At 45.3% G+C, this 22962-nt stretch overlaps 1 protein-coding gene across 2 annotated transcripts in view; it reads left to right on the forward strand.

The window, feature by feature from the left end:
- The first annotated feature begins 247 nt into the window (after positions 1 to 247).
- The window catches only part of kmt2d (lysine (K)-specific methyltransferase 2D), a 31176-nt gene continuing 8461 nt past the window's right edge, over positions 248 to 22962 (forward strand). The window contains exons 1-40 of one of the 2 annotated variants that reach the window (XM_051426897.1): positions 248 to 870; positions 3273 to 3355; positions 3679 to 3790; positions 3902 to 4104; positions 4486 to 4595; positions 4704 to 4866; positions 5353 to 5521; positions 5661 to 5775; positions 5973 to 6151; positions 6262 to 6560; positions 6694 to 6813; positions 6925 to 7745; positions 7900 to 8013; positions 8146 to 8259; positions 8410 to 8514; positions 8598 to 8779; positions 9055 to 9219; positions 9418 to 9527; positions 9660 to 9701; positions 9810 to 9998; positions 10094 to 10264; positions 10367 to 10489; positions 10903 to 11024; positions 11151 to 11286; positions 11389 to 11475; positions 11559 to 11636; positions 11750 to 11908; positions 12020 to 12089; positions 12276 to 12514; positions 12665 to 12738; positions 12936 to 12986; positions 13095 to 14723; positions 14806 to 14976; positions 15459 to 15598; positions 15959 to 17754; positions 17845 to 17968; positions 19228 to 19309; positions 19404 to 19470; positions 19588 to 19820; positions 19914 to 22862. In XM_051426897.1, coding sequence (XP_051282857.1) covers positions 3307 to 3355; positions 3679 to 3790; positions 3902 to 4104; positions 4486 to 4595; positions 4704 to 4866; positions 5353 to 5521; positions 5661 to 5775; positions 5973 to 6151; positions 6262 to 6560; positions 6694 to 6813; positions 6925 to 7745; positions 7900 to 8013; positions 8146 to 8259; positions 8410 to 8514; positions 8598 to 8779; positions 9055 to 9219; positions 9418 to 9527; positions 9660 to 9701; positions 9810 to 9998; positions 10094 to 10264; positions 10367 to 10489; positions 10903 to 11024; positions 11151 to 11286; positions 11389 to 11475; positions 11559 to 11636; positions 11750 to 11908; positions 12020 to 12089; positions 12276 to 12514; positions 12665 to 12738; positions 12936 to 12986; positions 13095 to 14723; positions 14806 to 14976; positions 15459 to 15598; positions 15959 to 17754; positions 17845 to 17968; positions 19228 to 19309; positions 19404 to 19470; positions 19588 to 19820; positions 19914 to 22862 — 11862 coding nt within the window. In that variant the 5' untranslated portion in view covers positions 248 to 870; positions 3273 to 3306. Of the gene's footprint in view, positions 871 to 3272; positions 3356 to 3678; positions 3791 to 3901; positions 4105 to 4485; positions 4596 to 4703; positions 4867 to 5349; positions 5522 to 5660; positions 5776 to 5972; positions 6152 to 6261; positions 6561 to 6693; positions 6814 to 6924; positions 7746 to 7899; positions 8014 to 8145; positions 8260 to 8409; positions 8515 to 8597; positions 8780 to 9054; positions 9220 to 9417; positions 9528 to 9659; positions 9702 to 9809; positions 9999 to 10093; positions 10265 to 10366; positions 10490 to 10902; positions 11025 to 11150; positions 11287 to 11388; positions 11476 to 11558; positions 11637 to 11749; positions 11909 to 12019; positions 12090 to 12275; positions 12515 to 12664; positions 12739 to 12935; positions 12987 to 13094; positions 14724 to 14805; positions 14977 to 15458; positions 15599 to 15958; positions 17755 to 17844; positions 17969 to 19227; positions 19310 to 19403; positions 19471 to 19587; positions 19821 to 19913; positions 22863 to 22962 lie in introns of both variants that reach the window. The other variant, XM_051426896.1, reaches the window with a different exon arrangement.

The following is a 22962-nucleotide window of genomic DNA, read 5'->3' on the forward strand; positions in this document are numbered from 1 at the left end:
CGCGCTCTCCAGATTAAAATCTCGTGCTGTGTCGTAAATTATCAAACCTCGCACAAAGCTGTTCACTGTTGCACTAAAGCCGTGACACGTTTTTTTTTTTTTTTACTGATATCTACTAATAAAACACTCTTTCAGCTCGTTATTTTGCATGACTTATTTTTTTTTTTTGACGTAGTTGTTATTAGCTCGCACTGTTAGCGGCGGCTAGCCACTTGGCGGAACAGCCGTGTGTTGGACGCAACGCAGTTCAGCGAAGTGGAGAGATGCTAGTGACCCACACAAGGGTACCCAATGCAAAGTTGAGCTGCAAAATTTAGGTAGACGAATGTCTGCAGTCGACTAAAACTTACAGAAAAAATATATTTACAGTCGTGTCAACAAAGTTTGGGGCTGTCATTTTCGGATGCACTATTTTGTGCAAACTTGCTTTAACGACCTCGCGAGCCAGATTCCAGAACAGAGCAGAGGCTAGCTGCTATCAGGTTGTTAGCATTCAGGCTAAATCAACAAGCCAGATAGGTAGTTTTTGGATTCAGTGTATGGAGCTGGGGAGCCTTTCTCGGGACTGGTTGACGACTTGTCTCGGTGCTTGGTAGTTCCCCGGCAGCACACGAGCACTCGACACAAAGCTCAAGTTGCTGGTTAGCTAGCTAACCGTAGCATTATCCACCTAGTTGAAGAGCTAGCTAGTTAGCCAGCACCACCGCACAGCCTGCCTTCCGCCGACGTGCACTTCCCCCACTCTCCCTCCAGCCGGCTAGCTGCAGCGTTAGTCCGGTACATAAAATGAAGCGACCATCAGCATTTTGGGAAGCTGTGTGGCTGTTTGGATTTTGCTGATGTATGAGGAGACGATATTGTTTTTGTGAGGTGAGCAGTTTTAATTATGGCCTCTTTAAACTTCTTGCAGCAGCCGTACCTAAAGACACACCAACCCTGACCTTAGACCGGGTAACGTTAGCTCTGCTGTCGGTAACTGTTAGCCGTTAGCTTCGACCAGATGGGGCGGTCTACTTGCTGGAGTAGTGGCTATGTTACCTGGGCGCTAACTTTAGGTTGATGTATGTTCTGCGTTGGCGGTTCCCAGACTGTGATCCATAGAGTACCCGGTTGACAGGTGTAGAAGTATATGTGCCAGTGCATGATATTGGATATATTTCTCGTAGTTTTGCCTCTTCGGGACACTTTGCTGCTACGTCACCGTTGGTAGTTGTTAGCTTTTCCGTATCAGCCCGTCGCCAGTGACATGGACGTGACTATTTGCTGGACAGAACCAACCCTTTGAAGTCGGTGTTTACATTGAGGAATAGTGCTTAGCTCTGCAATTATTCAACTATAAAATCTCAATAGCTTTTTACCGTGGCACCGCAACAAACAACAGCTGCTGTTGGCCAACCGAACAAAATAATAAAAAATAAAAAAAAAAGCAAAATACGTTCACCGTGAAAGTTAATTTGTAGCGTTCACACTTTACATGTTAACTCAGCTAGCCAGGATGTTAAGACGTTAACTTAGCCATCATGTCATCACTTTTGCTCTGGACACAAGCAACTTCATTTGAGAGACAAAGCCCCATTTAATACCCCCATCCGCTGTGCTATAACACCAGTGAGGTTTTGTAGGACTTGTATTTGACGCTAGTTTGTTGTTTAGTGCGTTTCCAGTGTTGCTGCCGCCGAGTACGTTTATTACGAAGATGTAACGTCAAATTCATTTTGTCCATCAGCTCAAATGCTTTCTGCCATTAACAGCTTTTTGTGCTTTTATCTTAGCGTCGTTATATAGTGCCATATACTCTGTAGGTTAGGTTAGTAGTGCCGGTATGTTGAATTTTATTTTTGGGAGTTTCGGCCAAAGAACAAACATTAAAAAAAAAAAAAAAAACCCTAAATGAAATTTCACAAAGCTGCATATACATCGGCGATGGTTTAGTGTTATAATGCATTACAGTGTACTCTTTATTTGTAATGAATAAACAGGAGCACTCGTTCTCGGTCTGGGGATCTGCCTCCAGCTGCCTCAGTGAACAGGGAACATTTTCTAAATGTGTAGGATCTCGTTAGCTCACAGTATGTTTCTCTAAGTGTGATAGCACACTGGGTTTTGTTTTGTAACAGAGGAAAATACTGCGATACACTCAGCTGGATCTGGGTTTCTAAGTCGCTGTCGCATGTATTGTGTTTTAAGCCCATTTGATCAGAGCATAACACATCGCACCACGGCCGATTCTCTCGGGTATTTATATTGTAACATACACGATGATGTGACCACATATCAGCGAGGCAGTCATATACTATAGGTTGAAAATGCGAAGGCCCCCTTTTTAAATTGTTATCTGTTCATGGCATTTGAACCTTTTTTTTAAAAAAGAAACACGATATGACTTCCTGTTATTACTGTGGATGAAAACACGGTGAGCCCGTCCAGTCCTGCATTGTTTGTTTTACAGTATTTTTTTTGTTAATGGCGAGAATCTCGTAGCGGAACTATGATGCGAGCGACAAAGGTTCTGCACGAAAGGAGTCCCGCTGCAACAGGAAGTTATACACACGGAAGTTGTGTTTTCTTTGTGTATCCCGATTTATGGTTGTTTAATTTAGGAAAACACCATTTTAGTTTTAACATTTAGCGCTTTTTGACGCTGCAGTTTGACCGATTTGGATTATGCATTGCGGGGTAAATGATAAGTTGAATTGTTAAAGCGCTTTCCGATTGATCTGTCTCCTGTAACCCTCGCGCTATTTTCATGAGTTTGCGTGTAAGCTCGATTGCATTAGTGCTAACGCTGGTCAGATTGAACACAAGGAAATCATCTTAACTACACCTTAACAACCTTATTTAATTTGTTACGTTGTTGGCTGTGAGTCTTAATGTAAGAAGTGCTTTTGGATGTGTAGGGAGGCTAGTGTGTGGCAAGGAAAGATGTATTTTAGGGATGTCCTTTTAAAAAAAAAAAAAAAAAGATTATAAACATGTTGACTTGTGAACAAGGGCATTTTCTATTTTAGTAACTGGAAACGTGCATTTAACTTTGATGTTAATTTTTAATGGGAAAACCCTAAATCTCATGCATTTAGTATTTTTTTTACATATCTTTTCAGATCTACTCTCTTGGTTCTTTACGCCACGATAACAGACCAAATGTTTATGGTATAGCCAGTTATCAGATAAGATACCCAGACATTGTTTACATACTGTGAATCATTTAGTTAAACCTTTCTACTTCTGATTGACATTTACAAGCTGTTTCTGCTTATGTTTTTAAAATGCAGATCTCTGTCAAGGAGGTCAAAATCAGTACAGGGGATGGACGAGCAGAAATCGAACTGCGAAGAGAATGACTCTGAACCAACAGGTAATGTGTTGTTTTTAAAGAATGTCCACCTGTCCCAACCTCATCCACTACAAATGTATATGTGATGAGTGATATCAAAGTGTGACTTTTTGTCTGAAAGAGAAATGGACATGGTTGATAACATAAACACATTTTAAATTGTTCTACAATAGAGATTGATTAATGTGATTTATTAGAGGTGCTAACAATAAGGCAGAACACATTAAAAGTTTTTTTTCCCATAGCAGATAAGTTAATATAGGTTTGGGAAAAGCCATTTATGCCCATTATTTTGTGCAATGTTTGCCTTAAAATAAAATGATTTTCTTTTTGTTGTGTTCTAGCTGATGACAATGCCCCTTCAAAGCAGCTTGTTTCCTCTGAGGAGGAGTCTAAAGCCCTTCCTGCTGCTGAGGATGTGTCTGGTGCTACTGCAGCCTCTTCCAGCACACCTGTGTAAGTTTTTCATTCATTCAGATCGGATTTTGTTGTGGTCTTTATCCCAAGAAGCTGCTCATGCAACATCAAAAACTGAATCTCTATTTGTTTTTGTTGGTGACCGTACAGAGAGAGCGTTCGAGCCTGTGCCCTTTGTAACTGTGTGGAGCGGAGCCTGCATGGACAGCGGGAACTGAGACACTTTGGGCCATCTTCTGAGCGGCCCACCCTCAAGCCATCAGCTTCTCCACTGCCTCAGCCCGGGAATGATGACCTGTCTTCCATTGGATTTTCCGACTCTCCCTGTCTGGCGGCATTCTTTGACGACTCAGGTTGAACTCAAAACATTATACTGTTATATACCATTAGTGTAAAAATAAATACTGTTTATAAATTAATAATATTATAGGGCACATAGGGCTAGACAATATCAACACAATTTCAAGCAAGGTGAGCAGATTAATAAATAAACTCTGGGCAAATGCCTGTTTTGCATTGTATCTCTGCCTCATCAACCTCTTCAGAGCACATATTTATCTCATATGAACTCTGGAAGAGTGTGATTTGTGAACGATAGAGCAAAATATAAAATTATAGATGTTTTATTGTCGTCAAACGAAATATATTGTCACATCACACAGCCCTAAGCACACAGATGTAGAATTGAAATGTAGTTGGAAATGTTACTGATGTTGGGCTTTTATCATGAATAGGGGGTTGTTGGGTTCATCACTGGTGTGCGGTGTGGTCGGAGGGGGTGAAGCGCATGGAGAATGAGGAGCTGGAGAACGTGGATAAGGCCGTTATCTCAGGGACGCAGCGGGTAAGTGCAGTGTCCGTAGACTTAAATTTGATGGTATTTGGTGGGAATATAGGGATTAACAGAGTCTTCCTTCACAAAATCTTACTTATTACCATTGCTTTGTTTCAGCTTTGCGAATACTGCAAAAGGCTAGGTGCAACCATTCAATGCCATGCTGAGGGCTGCTCACGGTTCTACCACTTCCCCTGCTCGGCAGCCAGTGGATCCTTCCAGTCTATGAAGCAGTTGGTCCTCCTCTGTCCAGAGCACATAGACAAGGCAGAGGAATTGGGTAAGAGAACCGCACAGCTTTGTCAAAATTGTGATGTCATTACTTAGGCCAAATGCTCACAGTAAAGACTTGTGTCTTTAGTCCGAGGCCAAAGCTGTAATGCTTTTTCATAATTCCTGTAACACAACTGGTGTGCTCCATACTGATTTTGGCCTTATCAGTTGTAGACTGTTGTTATTCTACCAAAGCTAACATTTTTATGCTCTTTGTCATAAAATATCATTTTTGCATCACTATTTTTATTTTCACTGAAAAATCTGATGCTGTGATATTTGTTTGAGTCCGTACCAAACAAATGTGTTTTCTTGTATTGGGAGAAAAAGATTTGTAGACCAGAGAATCTCTTCAGAACTCTAGTACTTCATTATAAAGCTGTTCTGTGACACATTTTACCCTTTTGAACTGAAGACATTTGGCCATATTTTTTGATTGATTGTACAACCCTAATTTTTGTGTATTTTTTTTTTTTTTTTTTTTTTACAGCAGGTGAGGAGTCTTGGTGTGCGGTGTGTGACTCAGCGGGGGAGCTCACAGACTTGCTGTTCTGTACGGGTTGTGGCCAACATTATCATGCGGCATGTTTGGAGATTGGTGCCACGCCCATCCAGCGGGCAGGATGGCAGTGCCCAGAGTGTAAAGTGTGCCAGACTTGCAGGTGAGACCAATTGCGTGAATTAGCTGCATCCTGTGATTCAGATGTCATGCCTAACGTTTTGCATGATAGTTACATCATTTTTTAAAAGTAATTTTACCTACTTTACTTTAACTTTATTTCTATTTCTTCTTTTTCTTAGACAACCAGGAGAAGACTCCAAAATGTTGGTATGCGATGCCTGTGATAAGGGCTACCACACCTTCTGTCTTCAGCCAGCCATGGATTCTCTTCCCTCTGACCCATGGAAATGCAGAGTAAGTCTTGTTTGTCATTCACCTCTGTACAAATAGATGGCCTTACTTTAAATACTCATTGTGAAAGCAAGTTCATGTCATTTTTTGAGACTGAATCTTCCTGTCACAAAATGTTTTTATTTTATCAGGACATTTGAGTGTTCACCTTTTTCATGTGCTTTTTTTTTTTAATCCCCATTAAATCTGTATAAAATCAGAGGTGTCGAGTATGTACGGAGTGTGGTGTCCGTGGACTGGTGCAGCCAGGTTCGGCCCAGTGGTTTGACAACTACTCTGTGTGTGAGGCCTGCCAGCGTCGCCGCAGCTCTACGTGTGGCGTGTGCAGCAAAGCTGCCAACCCATCTGTCACTCTGCAGTGTTGCAGCATGTGCCACAGGTTAGTTTTATGGACAAGCACAATAGTGTTCATTGGAGGTAGCTATGATGTGTGGGCTTGTCGCTCACATGGTCATAAAATATTTCTTGATGATCTCTTTATTGTCTTAGATGGGTGCACAGTGAGTGTGCTTTACCAGGAGAGCTTCCAGAAGCCAAGTGCATTTGCCTGCTTTGCAAGGATCAGCAGCAGCCTGTCACTCAACCGTATGCAGCAGAGATACAAACCAGAGAGGTATCTGAGAAGACTGAAGGACATGTGGATTTGGTGGAGATGACAATCCAAACAGATGCAGACATGGTGACTGAAGAGCACAAAGACTTATCAGAGGTGACACCAGTACAGAGAGGCACTTCAGAGATGGGTCAGGTTGAAAACACGACTGACAAAGAGACACCCATGGAACTGGGTAAGTCTGAGTCAGACACAACACGAGAAAGCTTACAAGACATACCAGTGATGAGTTTTATTTAACTAGTATAAGAATTTAACTTGTTTATGTCCAAGATGTTCCTATGTGAGTTAACTACTTTTGGCTTTAGGGGTGGAGTCTGCAGTTGTTGAGACAACAGACATTGGGGAGAGGACCATGGAGGATGAGCCGAAGGTAGCTACAGAAGAATTCACCTCTGAGGCACCCGCTGCTCCACCTGAGTCCACGGGTAAACACAGAACACACTGTAGTAATTATTTGTATGATGGTGTGCCGTAACTAATGATAGATTTATAAATGTTAACACTAATAACCATGCATTCCTTAATCTCAAATGTAGAATGTGCAACAACAGAACACGGGGGCTCTTGTCTACCTGCTGATGAAGAAAGAGCAGAAGAGGCAGTCAGCCAGGTGACCCAAGTCACCCCTTCTTCGGACCCCACAGCAGAGACGCAGTCTAACAACCCTGAAGTAGAGCCAACACCGGTGTCACTGCAGGGCCCTGAAAATATGGAGGTGGAGAAAGAGGAGGAGAAGCAGGAGACAACTCCCTCAGCAGAACAAGAAGTATCAGCAGAGTTATTAAACAGTGGCTCTGATGGCATGCCAATCACAGAACCATTTAGTAAGGATCCACCAAAGTTACCAGCTTCTCCTGCCTCTGTGGACAAAGCAGAGTATTTTCCCATGGCTAATCAGCAGGATAGAAGTCCACGCCTGGACCACCGGTCTCCCTCACCTCTTTCTTTATCAGTAGACACACAAGAGTCCCTCTCTGCTGTGGACATGGAAGGGAGGTTACTACCTCACTCTGAGGAGGAGGAGGAGGAGGACGAAGATGATGATGAGCCAATGAAAGAAGAGGAGCATATTGTGGACATAAAGCAGGAACAGCACGAGCAAGAGACTAAGCCTGAATTGCTGCTGGACGAGATGTCCAATATGAGCCACGGAGATGAGAGCAGCAGTGGCTTTATGGGCTCTCCAGGAGAACCCGATCCTCAGCTCTCTATAGAACTTGGCCTTGTACCTGCTGGCCGCTCACACACAGATAACCTGCTCACTGAGACCGATGACTCACTTCCCTTCGAACCCCTCAGAAGCGACAGAGAGAAGGCAAAACGCCGAGGATCCCCAGGCCGCTCACGAATCAAACAGGTGAGGTCACCATGTACAAGGTGGTTTGTGTTTATTGATCGATTATGTTCAACCACCCGACATATTGCTTTTAACTATTGTTTTTTCCTTTTAAGATCTCATTGTCCCATTCTCAAAACATGACTTGACACAATGGTTTTTCCTTGGCTTGTAGGGGCGAAGCAATAGTTTTCCTGGGAAGCGTAGACCTCGAGGGGGTGGTGGAGGGAGAGGGCGTGGTGGGAGGTCACGCCTCAAAGCCATGGCCTCCTGCATTGATGCCTTTTTGGTGAGCTGTACTTTACACGCCATTCAGTTCTTTTTTTAATTCTTTCTCTTTTTATAATGTGGTCATAATCACTGTTTTTAATCGTTTGTCTAATATATTTGTAACTGTTTATCACCTTATCCCCGCCCACAGCTAAGCATGACCTCAGACACTGGAATAAGTAAGGAGGAAGATGATGAGGAAGATGACACCATGCAGAACACAGTGGTTCTTTTCTCAAACACTGATAAATTTGTCCTGCTCCAGGTACAGCTATTGTTGTAATGTGACATTTTTAGTTACCCCGTGGCACTTGCTGTGCCAAGAACAACCGTTGTCACTTTGAAATGTAACACAAATAGACTCTTTGTTTCCCCTCTTTTATTTTTCATTCTCACTTTCTCTCCTCTGTTGTAGGATATGTGTGTTGTGTGTGGCAGTTTTGGAAAGGGTACAGAGGGGCAGTTGTTGGCTTGTGCTCAGTGTGCCCAATGTTACCATCCTTACTGTGTGAACAGCAAGGTAAGCACAATGTTATCCTTTACATTTTATTTAGCAATTTATTATGTAAATCCAGATATATTTAAACCTGATATCTTCTGTAGATCACCAAGACGATGCTCCGTAAGGGCTGGCGCTGTCTGGAATGCATTGTGTGTGAGGTGTGTGGAAAGGCTTCGGACCCCTCCCGTCTGCTGCTGTGTGATGACTGTGATGTCAGCTATCACACCTACTGCTTGGACCCACCCCTGCACAATGTTCCCAAGGGTGGTTGGAAGTGCAAATGGTAAAAAAAACATTTAAACTGTAGGAGCACAATGCTTCGTTCAGCCTTAAAGCTTTGAATGGGGTCAAATGGAAATGAATACATGTACATTTGCATATTATGTAAAGCACTCATGCCACAGCCCTGCATTTGCAATTCAGAGGCCCATCCCTCTGCCTCTTGCTTCGGTAGCAATGGACAAATTGATACACTTCTCACATAGGCACCTGTATTTGTCTTTTTTCTTGCATATTAGCTGTGTAATTGTTACAGAGTGGTTTACTACTTCTGCGCAGGTGTGTGTGCTGTGTGCAGTGTGGTTCCAACTCACCTGGTTTCCACTGTGAGTGGCAGAACAACTACACCCACTGTGGCCCCTGTGCCAGCCTTGTCACTTGTCCAGTATGCAGAGAGAACTTCATGGAGGAGGAGCTGCTGCTGCAGTGTCAGTACTGCGATCGGTGGGTACTGCTCATTAGAACTACACATGCACACACCAGAAACTGAGGTATTCATGAGACTGCAGCTAATGAAGACAAGCGGGGAATGGATTATTTATGTATTTTTCATGTCATGAATTATTCCATAACATCTTTGATATGCATACTTTTCACAACAAATCACACCGCAAATCAATGTATTTCTGTGTGCCTCTGCAGATGGGTCCATGCTGTTTGTGAGAGTCTGTACACAGAGGATGAGGTGGAACAAGCTTCTGATGAAGGCTTTGCATGCACATCCTGCACCCCATATGTTCCAAAACCTGTGGGTAAGTCTCAAAACGACCCTGCTTTAAAACTGAATACATGAATCATGTTTTCAAAAATATACACTGGATATTTTTGTTTAACATTATTTTCTTTTGCTTTCTGTACCTGCTTTTTGCCTTTGTTCACGGTAGTGGAGTCAGCCATTATGGCTTCAATAAAGATCAAAGAGCCAGGTTAGTTGTTTTTGCTTATTCGTGTTTATTATCACAAGCAGATTCTGCCTGGTCACTTTTTATTTGTTGTATTGTAAGTCACTCATATTTGCAAATGTCCCTTTACAGAACCCCAGTTCTACCGGTTGGAGGGTGTGTGGCTGACAGAATCGGGTATGTCCCTGCTTCGCAGCATCTCCATGTCTCCCCTACACAAGAGACGGCAGCGCCGTTCCCGTCTCGGCACTCTGTGTTGTGAAGGAGGTCCTGATGGAATGGATCTGAGGGAGGTTGATGGAGACGCTGAGGATGGAAAAGGTTTGCATACACTCCGCACCCATAACAATTTTTCAGGGTGTTTTGCTCCTTTTTATTGCAAGACCTATAAATTCAATGTTATTCTGTATATCTAGGCTGTGGGGAGCCCATGGAATGTGAAACCAAGATGGAGAACCCTGGGAGTCCTGACAGGGAGGGTGCCGGTGCAGAGGGAACTGAAGGCATGGCTGACTGCGAGGGTCTCAAAGGAGGAGCAGAGGAGACAGATGATAGCAAAAAAAGAAAGCGGAAACCTTACAGGCCTGGTAAGATACCCAGAATTTCACAAAACAACTTAACATACTATAACATCCACATAGATGTCTAAGCATCCACTAAATATTTACAAATATTATCTTCTGTACTAGGAATTGGAGGCTTCATGGTGCGACAAAGGAAGTGTCACACACGGATGAAGAAAGAATTTTTTGCCCAGCTGGCTGGTGAGACTATGTTAGATGGACAGCCAATAGAAAGAACCATTGATGAAGGTTAGTGACAAGAGATAGTTGAATTTCATTTAATCTAATATTTATAATAAAATAGTGAGATAATTCTCATGAATTTGGTCTCAGAAAGAAATACTGACAAATGGTGTGGGCATTCAGCTCAAGACATTTTTGAAATATCAGATAGGTTAATTTCCAGCTATTGACTATTGGAACATCAGCTCATCCCTAAGGCCCCCTTTTAGCCTCGTGTGAAAAAACTGAGCCTCCTCATTCTTTTGAATAAGGCCATTACATCGTGTTAGTGGGACTACTAAAGTTTTTTTAACATGACTGTTTTTGGTCTGAACACCCTCTCATCATCCTTCCAATACTAGTGGCAGTGTAAGCGCAGTTGTGTTTTGTGAATATTGTAAGTTTTGGAAATCAAATTTCATGGTTACATATATGTGTAGGACCCCACCCTGACACAGATAACATAATGGATCCTAAACCAGTGGAGGGCGAAGAACAGGCCAAGAAACGTCGGGGCCGGAAGAAGAGCAAACTTGAGGACATGTTTCCAACTTATCTTCAGGTTTGTAGTCTCTCTATGTCCAATGCTAGTTAAGAAACCTACTATATATATATATATATATATATATATATATATATATATATATATGATAATAGTCATACACTAATTGTTTGTAATTCATTGTAGGAGGCTTTCTTTGGGAAGACACTAATAGACTTGAGTAAGAAAGCTGTGATGATACCACCAGGGCAGAGGCCAGGCGCATGCCTTGTCCGACCTTCATTAGCAGCACCATCAGGACTTAAAACTACTGCCCCAGAGAGTAAGAACACTAACTTAACCTGTGACACATGAAAATTATTTGTGACACTGGATGTGAAAAAGGTCAGTACAGGGTGTGTGACCTTTTTGCTTTTCTCACTAGCTGAGGCCAAGGATCGTGTGGTGAAAGATGATTTTCCTCTCAAGCAAGAGGGGGGTGAGGCCCCCCAGGCTCAGGGAGAAGGTGCAGGTAAGTGCCTGTTTGGACACTGATACTACTGGTTTATTGTTATGGTCTTAAGGTAATTGTTTGTTTAAAATTACACATTTTAGGAGTTTCTGCACCATCCTCATCGCTGAAGGACCAGGCATCAACTGATCCTCATGACTCTGATGCAGAAAAAAGTGAAGGTACTTCCTTGAGAGGATACTTTGGTATCTACAGTATGCAACATTAACTTCAGGAAATATTCAATATCTAATGTTAACCTCATGCCTTACATAATGTTTTTCTGTAATGACAGGTCTTCCACAAGGGGTGGAGAGTCAGGACTCCGAGCAGTTCTTCAGGAAGGTTCTGGGAGTGTCAGATGGCTCGTCTTTGGGGGGCATGAAGCCCATCTTGGAGGGCAGTAAGGGAGAACTCAATCGTAGCACTCTGCCACAGAGAGCTCTCCTCTCAGGTGTGTACAGGGGGTGCCTGCAGATGAACTCATGATATCATTAAAACCTTTTTGAAGTTCAGAACCATATTTGTTGTACGATTGAGGACATATCCAACAAATCTCTTGCAGGGTCCCTGCCCTCAGCTGGAATGATGGACGCCTTTCCTGGCCTCTCTCAGTCACCGTTCTTTGACATGCGGTAGGTCCATTATTGAATTGCATTTTATTTTCCAACAGTCTATCATGTGTAGTTCTGTAACAAGTTGTGTGGAAAATCACAATGTAAAAGCAGATGTCATTTTATTTTATCCAATTTAGAATAGACTTTTTTCCTGTTGTTGACACGCGCCCTTTATTTATGACAATACTCTCATTTGATGTGCAGGGACCGAGGAGGACTGTTCAGTCCAGATGGGGGTGAGGAGAGCCCTGGGGCGACTCCCTCTACCCCAGCAACCCCCTCCTCCCCACCAACCCCCACTGAGGCAGAAGGTGATGGGCTGTCCTACAACCAGCGTAGTCTCCAGCGCTGGGAGAAAGATGAGGAGCTGGGAGAACTGTCAACCATTTCCCCAGTTCTTTATGCCAATACCAACTTTCCCAAACTCAAACAGGACTACCCTGGTGAGTGTGGAAGAAATAGTATATCAGAATGTACAGCCTATTAGACATATATACAAACTTATACAAACATTGTATAATCATTCTTTGTCAAACTAAGGTTTATATTACTTTTAGATATTGAGCAGATGTCAAACATTACTCTTTTTACAGACTGGGCTAGTCGCTGTAAGCAAATCATGAAGATCTGGAGGAAGGTGTCAGCTGCTGACAAGGTTCCATATCTGGTATGTTCTGTTTTGTTTTTTAAATAAATATAAATGTATATAGATGTAACAATCTTCCTGCAGTTTCTAAAATGTAGTCAATGATGCCAGATTCTTGTTATTGAATGTTAAATCATATGACCATTGGGAAAGAATTACCAAAGACAGAAATACAGGAAAGTGTGTTTAATTATTTCCTTTAATATTTCTTTCTGTAGCAAAAGGCCAAAGATAACCGAGCAGCTCAGAGGATCAACAAGGCACAGAAGGTGAGTTTAAGCATCAGCATCCTTTTGTATTGTGAAGGTGAACAAAGGTTGTGTATGTTTCATTTGAGTTGTGTTGCAGATTGTAAATGTTTCCTCCTCTTCTCACAGCAGGCAGAGAGTCAAGTGTGCAGGCCAATCAAGACAGAGGCAGGGCGTGTGAAGGGAGAGCGGCCCAGTTTACACCTCCAGATCCCTCCACCTTCAGGCTCTACGTCTATCTCTTCCCAGCCCAGCTCTGCAGAAAGCCCATTTCCCTTCCCTCCAGATTCAGGATCATCCTCTGTCTTTTTCTCAGACGGACCTGTTAAGACCCCAGGGTCAGCTGAAATCCGGACAGATCCCTTGGCCAAGTTTCCTCCTCAGTCACCCCATTCTCACTCCCATCCAACCACACCCTTCTCCCATACTGGGGCCAGCCCCTTGCAGGCCTCTTCCTCAGGTTATTCCGCTTCCGGCCCACAGGGTCCTCCTCAGGGACGGCCAGCCAGTCTAGGCCCCTTTGACATGCAACCAGGAACTCCTGGAACCCCCAGACGGGCTCAGCAGGTTGACCCCTACTTCAGATCACAGCTGCAGCAGCAACAGGGTCATCTACCACAATCACAGCAAGGCTCTCAGGAGTCCCTAGGACATCCAGAAAGTCCTCACTCAAGAGGTGCTGGGCTTGGGGAGTCACCCATCTTCTCACCACCCCACAATACCCACTATGGTGACCCTTTCAGAAACCAGCAAGGGATGGGACGGCTAGAATATGGTTCATCCCCATCACCCTCTGCAGTGGCTTCCTCACCTGCAAGCACAGGGCAGTACAGGGCTGATATGAGTGCACCTTCTCCGCGCTCCTCTACAGTTGGAAGACCTGACCTATCCGCTGGCTCCCCTGCTGGAATGCTGGAGACTGGTGATGGTTTATTCAAGGCACCTATGACGCCAAGAATGCACCAAGGGGAGGGTGGAACACTTCATCCTGGAGCTTCTCCTGGCCACCCTTCTGAAGGCTACAGGCAGTCTCCCTCCCACCCTTTCTCTGACCCCCACACTCAGCAACCGCTAACTCCAAGACCGCAGTCAGGCGACAATTGTTCTCTTGGACCCCAGAGGCATCCTGTAGGTCAACAGGAACTATGCCCTAGAGTTCCCTCCAGCCCACAGTCCCAGGGCAGCTCTCCCCACACTCCTGGTGGCCTCTCGAATGACGCTTACTCTGTCCAGTCTCCTGCTACCCCTCGTTTCCAATCCCCAGACCCTTGTTCTCAGCCACCTTCAAGGCCACAGTCTAGAGACCCTTTTGCTACTATCCACAAACCTCCTCGCCCCTCCTCTGTCGCCCCAGAAGGAACTGCAAGTTACAAAGGCTCACCTCATCCTAACCAGCCACCTCCACCCCATTCCACTAACAGTTCAGCAGGGGATCCTCTCTCTGGTAAACCGTCAGCACCTCCTAATTTTAGCCGTAGCCCAAGCACGGGAGGCTTCCAAATAACCCAACAGCAGAGTCAGATGTTACAGGGTCAGCTTCAGCAACCACAGCCACAAACTCAGCAGTCTATGGGAGCAGATGGCTTTGGTTCCAGAGTGCCACCTCCTTCTGGATCTCAAGAACTATCAGCTGTCCGCCCTCCAGATGGACCTCATCAGCCAGCTTTACCAAGTGCTCAAGAAATGCCTGACATTTCAGCAGTGCAGGACCCCGCATTAGTAGGGCTTAGCCCCTCTGAGCTGGAGAAGCACCGACAGGTATAAAAAGTCAGCTAGTGAACAGTCATTTTATGCACCTCCTAGTTGTTTTGCTAATGGTTTTGCTTGTTGTGTTTTTTAGCGCCAGAGACTGAGGGAATTCTTAATCAGACAACAAATGCAGAGAAATTCCATTAGACAAGAGAAGGAGGCTGCTGCTGCTGCTGGCAGTGCATCCCCTGGCTGGTCTGGAGGAGAGATGGGAGCCTTTCAACAAGACAAGGCCCACAGAGCTCCACCACCTTATCCACAGGTACACACATGCCTTGAGCAATATGCCACAAATCTTACAAATGTAACATCTTGACAACAGTGTGATTTAGAAATTAGAACGATCCCAGCACGTACCGGCTCTGCTGAAAAGTTGATGATAAAAAAATGAAATACTGTTACAGATGCATGATTTTATAGACGAGGCTGTACTTTGGTCTCTCTGTTGACTGGTGCAATCTAAATGACAAAGTGAGCAAGAGCGGCTGTGGCACAGCAGGTTTGGTGGTTCCCAGCTCCTCCTGTCCACACGCTGAAGTGTCCTTGGGCAAGACATTGAATCCGAAATTGCTCCTAATGGTCAGAAAAGCCTTGCATGGTAGCTGCCGTGTTTGTGTGTGAATGATTGATTGAAGAATTGTAGAGTTTTGGATGGACGCTTTTTATAAATTCAACCATTTACAATTTATTAGAAATTAAGGGAATATTACATTTACCTCTTTTTTCTATTATTGCTCTCTTTAGGATCGTGTTGCTGTAACTACTGCTGGAGCCCAGGCTTCTGTGGCAGGCAAGATGCCCATGGCTGTTGGAGGCATGGAGGACAAGCTCATTCGCCCACCACCTACAGGAACCCCTGCCATCATGGATCCTAGTGCACTAAGGTAAGTAGCTCATTGAAGTAGATTCACATTTGGTGTGAAATAATGAGACTTGGTTCCCGTTCCACAATTATAAATTTACTGCAGTTTCAATAGTGCTAACACAAGAAATTTCATTCAAAATTTGGACATTTTGGTCGTTAACAAAGATGTCTCTAGCTGCATACATATCCAAATAAAACATTTTACAAATGTAATATTATTGGAGCTGATTTGGGAATGAGCTCAGGAGCTCAAATTGGTCACAGAAATAATTGGCACCCTAAATTAGCCCCACCCCTTATATCTTAAAACTTTGGTAGTACAACAAACATTGTTTCAATTGAAATATATATATATTTTGTGTGTGTCTCTATCCTTCAGGCAACCAGGGCCCACCAGACCTCAGGGTATGTTTGCCCGTCCACCATTCCCTCCTCAGTGGCAGGGCCAGGCTCCAGGTCCAAGGAGGTTCCCCCAGCCTGGCATGGAGGCTATGGGCATAAGGCACAATCTCAACCCTGCTGTCAACATTCAGGGTATGGAAGGAATGGGTAATCCTCACACCATGATACCAGGACATGGAGGAGAAACCATGCAGCCAATGGGTCAAGGACCCCCACCTCAGTTTATTGAATTGAGACACAACTCACAGAGGCTACCCATGCGACCCCAGTTTATGCCCCGTGGTCCCCAACCCAGGACACGTCTCTTTGTCCCACAGCAAGAGATGGCAGCATCTTATGTTCAGCAACATCCCATTGCTCAAGCTGGTGGCATTCAAACAGATGGGAGTGACTCACAGCTGGGGTTACAGCAGGGCGGACTGTCAGTTTTACTGCCTCAGCAGTCTACTGGCCCAGTAACACAACAGCCCCACCTGCAGCCCCAGGCAGCTACTTCCACTCCAAACATTCCTAGCACTGAGCAGCATCAACTTCAACTTCAACAACGAAACGTAGTCACAGGGCCACAGCCTGCCACTGTAGAAAACAACGAAGAACTACCAGAGCCTGACCTTGAGGGGCTTGGGGATGCCCCAGGGGATGGGGGTGTGGAGGATGAGGATGATTTGGCTTTAGACTTGGATCCTGACAAAGGAGATGATGACTTGGGCAATCTGGACAACCTTGAAACCAATGATCCACATTTAGATGACTTGCTTAACAGTGATGAGTTTGACCTGCTGGCTTACACTGACCCGGAACTTGACCAAGGAGACCCTAAAGATGTCTTCTCAGACCAGCTGCGGTTGGTGGAGGCAGAAAGTGAAGCACCTTCATCTTCCTCTGGATCAGTGCTTGTTAAAGTGGAAACCAAGTTGGAGCCAGGGCAGAAGTGTCTCACAACAGCCCCTGGAATTGCAGGGGGGTCTGCTAACCAACTGCCACCCTCTGCAGAAGCTGTCGATATCTCCAAGGTCAAAGTGGAGGACAGGGGTCTGACCCCTCAGCTGCAGCCAGGACAGACTGTGGTGAAAGATGAAATAGGAGAGGCTGTGTCAATGCTTCTTGGTGGGACCACACCATCAGCCAAGGCGGCACAACCAGAAAACCCGTCGGCTTCACTAAGTTCTGTTCGATTAGGAGGACTTCCTTACCCACTGCCAGGCCAAGCTGATCCATTGCCTTTTCCCCCAACTTCTGCACACGCAGATATTGGTGATGATCCACTGGGGCTGCCTGATGTAGGGGGGCAGCACTCCCCTGCTGTAGATTTGGCAAAGGTAGAGAGCTCTTTAGATGGGGAACTCCCTCTTTTAATACAGGATCTGCTGGAGCATGAGAAGAAGGAACAACAAAAGCAGCAACAGCAACAACAGCTCAGTTCCCTCCACCCGGGAGGCATGACACCTCATTTTCCTGGCCTCTCAAGTCAACAGCCAACCCCACAGGCGCCTGGGCAGATAATGCTGCCACACCACCATCGTCCGCCACCCCAAGGAATGATGGCTCAGCCTGGGATGGTACCCCGTCCTCCACACATGTTACAACAGCAGCAGCAGCAGCAGCAGCAGCAGCAAAGGCTTATGGGAACTGGAATGGCACCTCCACCTCACATGACCATGGCCCAGCAGCAGGCCATGATGAGGATGGGCCAGCCAGGTCTCAGTCATCCACAACAGCCGCAACCAGTGGTCAAACAGTCACCTCTGGCCAACAATTTCTTCCCAGATAAAGGTAAGCACTTTGGAATGTCAATGTCATTACTCCATGTAATGTTCTTTTCAAACTATATAAGCATGTTATGCCTTATTCCTTTTATTGCAGATTTAGACAAATTTGCAACTGATGACATCATGGATCCCATTGCCAAGGCAAAGATGGTGGCACTCAAGGGTATAAAGAAAGTGTTGGCCCAGGATCCAATGGTTGTTCCCCCTGGCATTAACAGGTACTTTTTATTGTGTAAACCTTTTACTATTTTTTTTTTATTTTGGTCAGTATGTTTTCATTCAACTGTTTTTAGGTTCGTTTTAATAGCTATATAAAAACCTAAATGGAAATGACAAAAACCTTCTACATCTGTAGACACATCATCATCATCTTAATCATCTTAATTAATTTTAATGTGTCTTAATTAACAGCTTTTGACATGTGTCTGTAGACATTAATATCAAAAATGAAAGGCCCAAACACAGAAAATGACTTTAACCATTTGTTGAAAATAAGAGAACAGTGGCTTCTCAAGGGAAAACTCAGTCACTATATCCTACCTGCAAGCATTTGATTTTTCTGGGCTTGATGGTAACTGTCAGTCACTCATTACCTTATTATCTAGTTTTAGGAGGTTTGGCTGTTTTTTCCAACTGTTAGGATGTGAGAAAGACCAGTTTGGAAGCTAATATTGGGAGTAACGAGAATAATCACTTGAGTAGTATGCAGGTCACAAAATTAACACCATTACCAGCCAAATGCTGGTAAAATCTGCAAGTGGCTGGTAGATTTTCTTTCTCACTAGCCAAAAAAATCCCAATGGTAATCGATTGAGTGGATGGCAAAATATGACCAATAACTAACCATTTGGCTGGTGGACCAAAAAAAATAAAAAAAATAGTCAGTTCAGTCTGTTGCTGGTTCAAGCTGTTATGTTCAGATCAATACAAAACAAGGCCCATACAAGCACTGTTTTAATAACCCAGCAGTCACTTATTTGTGACAGCTATATTATGACTGACTCTGTGGTCTTGGCTGTGAACAAAGAATCTACTGTGTATCATGGCTAAGCTGACAACAGTGCACTCAGTCACCAGTAGGATGCTAAAAGCTACTGACAATGGTGATTCATTATAGCCAGGTCAAGTTGAAGATTAGGTGTTAGATTTGTTCCTATAGCTACTAAAAACCTCTTCTATAGGATCTGCACTAATACTGGCACAACAGTCTACTGAGGCAGATATTGAAGAGCATACACTGTTGTATTCTCAAGACTGTTCTACTCCCTCTCCTAAGGGAGTGACCTAGTATGCAGCAGTGCCACAGTTTAACTGTCTAATATCAGATATCATCACCAGAAACCCATCAGGTGGTGGTAACACCACGGTAATTTACAACTTTTTTGCACAGGGGTTTGGAAACTACACAACCCCTACAGACCATTGCTTAATACACTACAGGTATAGTTATATGTTTTATGTTGTACTTTCTCTTCAGGCAACAAGTTTCTCTGCTTGCTCAGAGGCTGGCCTCTGCTCCAGGCACAGACCCAGGTCAACTTACATCTGGACCACCAAAGGTATGCTGTATTGCTTGTCGGAATGTTTTTGTATTTAATTTTAAGTCTTCTCTGCTGTAACTGATTCATATAAATGCTTTCTTTTTGTGTTTAGGAGGGAGAAATCAGTGATCCCACCCAGTCAAGACCCAACCCTCCCCAGTTTGTGCAAGGAATCATCAGTATGTTCAACCAATACTGTGTTTTGTTACAAATGCATTAAGTCATTTGAAAAGATGTTATTCTGCTGTCTCCATTCTTTTCTTAAGGATGTATTAAGTTATCTTCTTCTGTTACAGACGATGCAGAACAGCACCAATATGAAGAATGGCTTCTTCACACCCAGCAGTTACTCCAAATGCAGTTGAAATTCTTAGAGGAACAGATTGGAGTTCACCGCAAATCACGCAAGGCACTGTGTGCTAAGCAGCGCACTGCTAAGAAAGCTGGCAGGGAATTTGCTGAAGCCGATGCAGAGAAACTAAAGTTGGTAACAGAAGAGCAGAGCAAAATTCAGAAACAGCTTGACCAGGTGTGTAGATATCAGGTTTACAAACTTTTCCACAGTTATGGCACTTGGCATTTTCATATGCAAATAAATGTGTTTATAATTATTCTCCTCTAGGTACGCAAGCAGCAAAAGGAGCACACCAATCTTATTGCAGAGTACAGAAGCAAGCAGCAGCAGCATCAGCAAGGCTCAGGTCTTCTTACCCCAGGTCATTCTGCCCAGGGGGGGCCCCCTCACATGTTTCCCAAGATGCCTGGCCAGATGGTGATGGGCCAGCAGGGAACACCAGTAATGGGCCAGCACCCTGGCATGATGCCCCAAGCTGGAATGCCTGTCAGGATGCCCCAAGGCCAGCCCTTCATTGGTGGAGCCCAACCCCAGCTCCCTGCAACACTTGGAACCAGTGTAGTAAGGCCCCCAGGTCCACCTGGGGCTCCAACAGGATTCTTCCCACAAGGGCCTGGAATGCAAGGTGCAGACCCAAGGCTTCTCCAAGAAAGACAGCTTCAGCATAGGATGCAGATGGCAAAGCTCCAGCAACAGCAACAGCAGCAACAAGTGATGATGGGCCAGCAACCAATGCCACACCCAAATCAGGCCAGTATGATGGGGAACCCACTAATGGCCCAACAACAAGCAAACACTCAACAGGGAATGCTTGCCAACCAGGCCAATCAGCAGACCATGGTGCAGGTTCCACAAGGAATGGTTGGAGGCCAGTCTGTGGCTCCGCTACCCCAGAACCTTGCAGGAGGCCAGCCTATTAACCATGCTCAAGCCATGATGGCAGCTCAAACTGGAATCATGGGCAACCAGCCAGTTCCACCACCACAGCAACAGAGGCCTCAGCTGATGATGGGTCAGCAGGGTATGGTTGGATCTCCAGGTCACCCTGGCCTCAGGGGTCCCCAGGTCCAATTGACTCCCCAACAACAGAACATTCTGGCCCAACGCATGCTTGCATCTCAGCAGCAGCAGCAGCAGCAGAATGTTGCAAAGAATTTGGCTCACCTTCAGCAGCAGCAGCAGATGGTACAGCAAAGACAGCCTACACAGATGATCAGTCAACCCAGCCAAGAGCAAGGAGGGCTCTCTCAACCCTCTACCCCACAGATGGGCTCCTCCCCTTCAGCAGGAAGTATCACGCCCCAGCCACAGGGAGCTACAGACAGCCAAAACTCAGGCCCCAAAGAGGGTGGGATCCTCAGCCCTGTTTCGAGAACGCCACCACAGCAGAGTGGACCCTCCACTCCTAATCAGATGACCCAACTAGGCTCTGGAAATGATCATCAAACTGACTTGGGGAGGCAGCAATTACAGCAGCAGCAGCAGCAGCATCAAAACCAGGTTTATATGCAGCAGCAGCAGCAGCAACAGTCAAATCCTCAGTCTGTATCTGAGCAACAGACAGGTATGATTGGAAGCCAACAGTCTGGTGTGCTTCAGCAACAGCAGCAACAAATTCCACTCACTCTCCAGAGGCAAGTTTCCCTCGGTGCTGACAAGCCAGGTCTGATGACTATTAAAGAGGAAGGAAAACCAATTGATTTCTTGGCTCAACAGCAACAACAGCAAACAGTTCAAAATGCCATGCAGCAGTCACAAGATCCCAGCATCCAGCAGCAAATCATAGGCCAGAACCATGCCGGCCAGCCTGTTGTGATGGGACATAGTCCACAACAGCAAGCTCTCATGGCCCAGCAGCAAAAACAACAGGCCATGATGGGCCTGATGAGGGCCCAGCAGCAAGGGATGATGGCACAAAGGCCTGCACTTCCACAGGGACAGATCCGCACCCCTATCAACATCCAGGCTATTATTGCTCAGAATCCTCAGCTGCGCAATCTCCCCCCAAACCAGCAGATACAGCACATCCAGGCCATGATTGCCCAGAGGCAGCTCCAACAGGGACAGATGCTGCGGATGTCAATGAGTCAAGGCCAGCAAGGTCAGTTAAGATCTCACATGACCCCAGGACAGGTGCCACAGGTTGGACAGCAGATGCCAGGAATGGAAGGGCAACAGATGCCATATGGAGCCATGGGGAAGCCAGGAGTAGTGGGCACTCAGCAACAGTCAGGCATGTTGGGCCACCAACCTGGTGTTGCTCCTCAGATACAGCAGGGGATGATGGTCCCTGGGCAGCAACAGCCACCACCAGGGGAGATGATGCAACATATTATGAGAGGTCAGGTACCAGTGGACCATGGCCGTATGGTAAGACCAACATCTCCACGTCAGCCATTGCCCATCTCTCCTGGTGATGCACAACGGCACACATTTAATCAAGCAATGGGGATGCGTCCACCCACTCCCAACCAGAACCAACAAGCACTAATGGTGACTGCAGCAGGCCGCATGCAGGGCTCTCCATCCCATGCATATTCTCCAAGAGGTCCCTTTGGTATGAGCCCAGCCCACCCGGCCTCACCCCATTCATCCCATGTCTCCTCACCTTCTATAGCTGACAGGGCTGGAAGGGGGAGTCCATACAGCCAAGTCAGGGCATCTCCACTCAGGTCACCTGGAGCCAAGAGTCCACTTGATTGTCCAGGACTGAAAATAGAAACTCAGACATCAGGCAATGAAACATGTCAGACAGCCTCAGTTACCCCCAATGGTCCTCAGAAAGGCATGAATGTTCAGCAACAGCCGCAGCAGGTCACAGAGAGCCATGCTCCTCACACACAACATAGCTCTAGAGTAGGGGAGCTATGTAAGATAACCCTACAGAACATTAAACAGGAACCAAGAGAGGTTCAGTGTGATGGTGCAACAGAGCCTCATCCTGGGGCTGTGAAGCGAGAAGCAACGGGAGAGATGGTTACTTCCGGGAACAACACTAGCTTTATTAATGCTGGAAGCGTGGCTGGAGACCCTGGGACTCAAGGCCCTAGATCTGAGACTGGACAGCAACTATTGCAGAAACTCCTGAGGACCAAGAACCTTCAGCTTGGTGCTCAGAGACCTTCTGAAGGCATCCACAATGAAATCAATGGCCACATCAACACCAAACTAGCTATGTTGGAGCAAAAACTTCAAGGGACTCCACGAAATATGGAGGTATGTTTGTCGTTACTTTCTTAGTACTTTGTTTTTGTTTGTTTTTTGTCCTCATGTTGTTTGTGTGGAAAGAACATCTCATTCATTTTCTTAACTCTTA

The sequence above is a fragment of the Dicentrarchus labrax genome, unplaced genomic scaffold (genome assembly GCF_905237075.1).
Source record: "Dicentrarchus labrax unplaced genomic scaffold, dlabrax2021, whole genome shotgun sequence".
Classification (NCBI taxonomy): Eukaryota; Metazoa; Chordata; class Actinopteri; family Moronidae; genus Dicentrarchus; species Dicentrarchus labrax.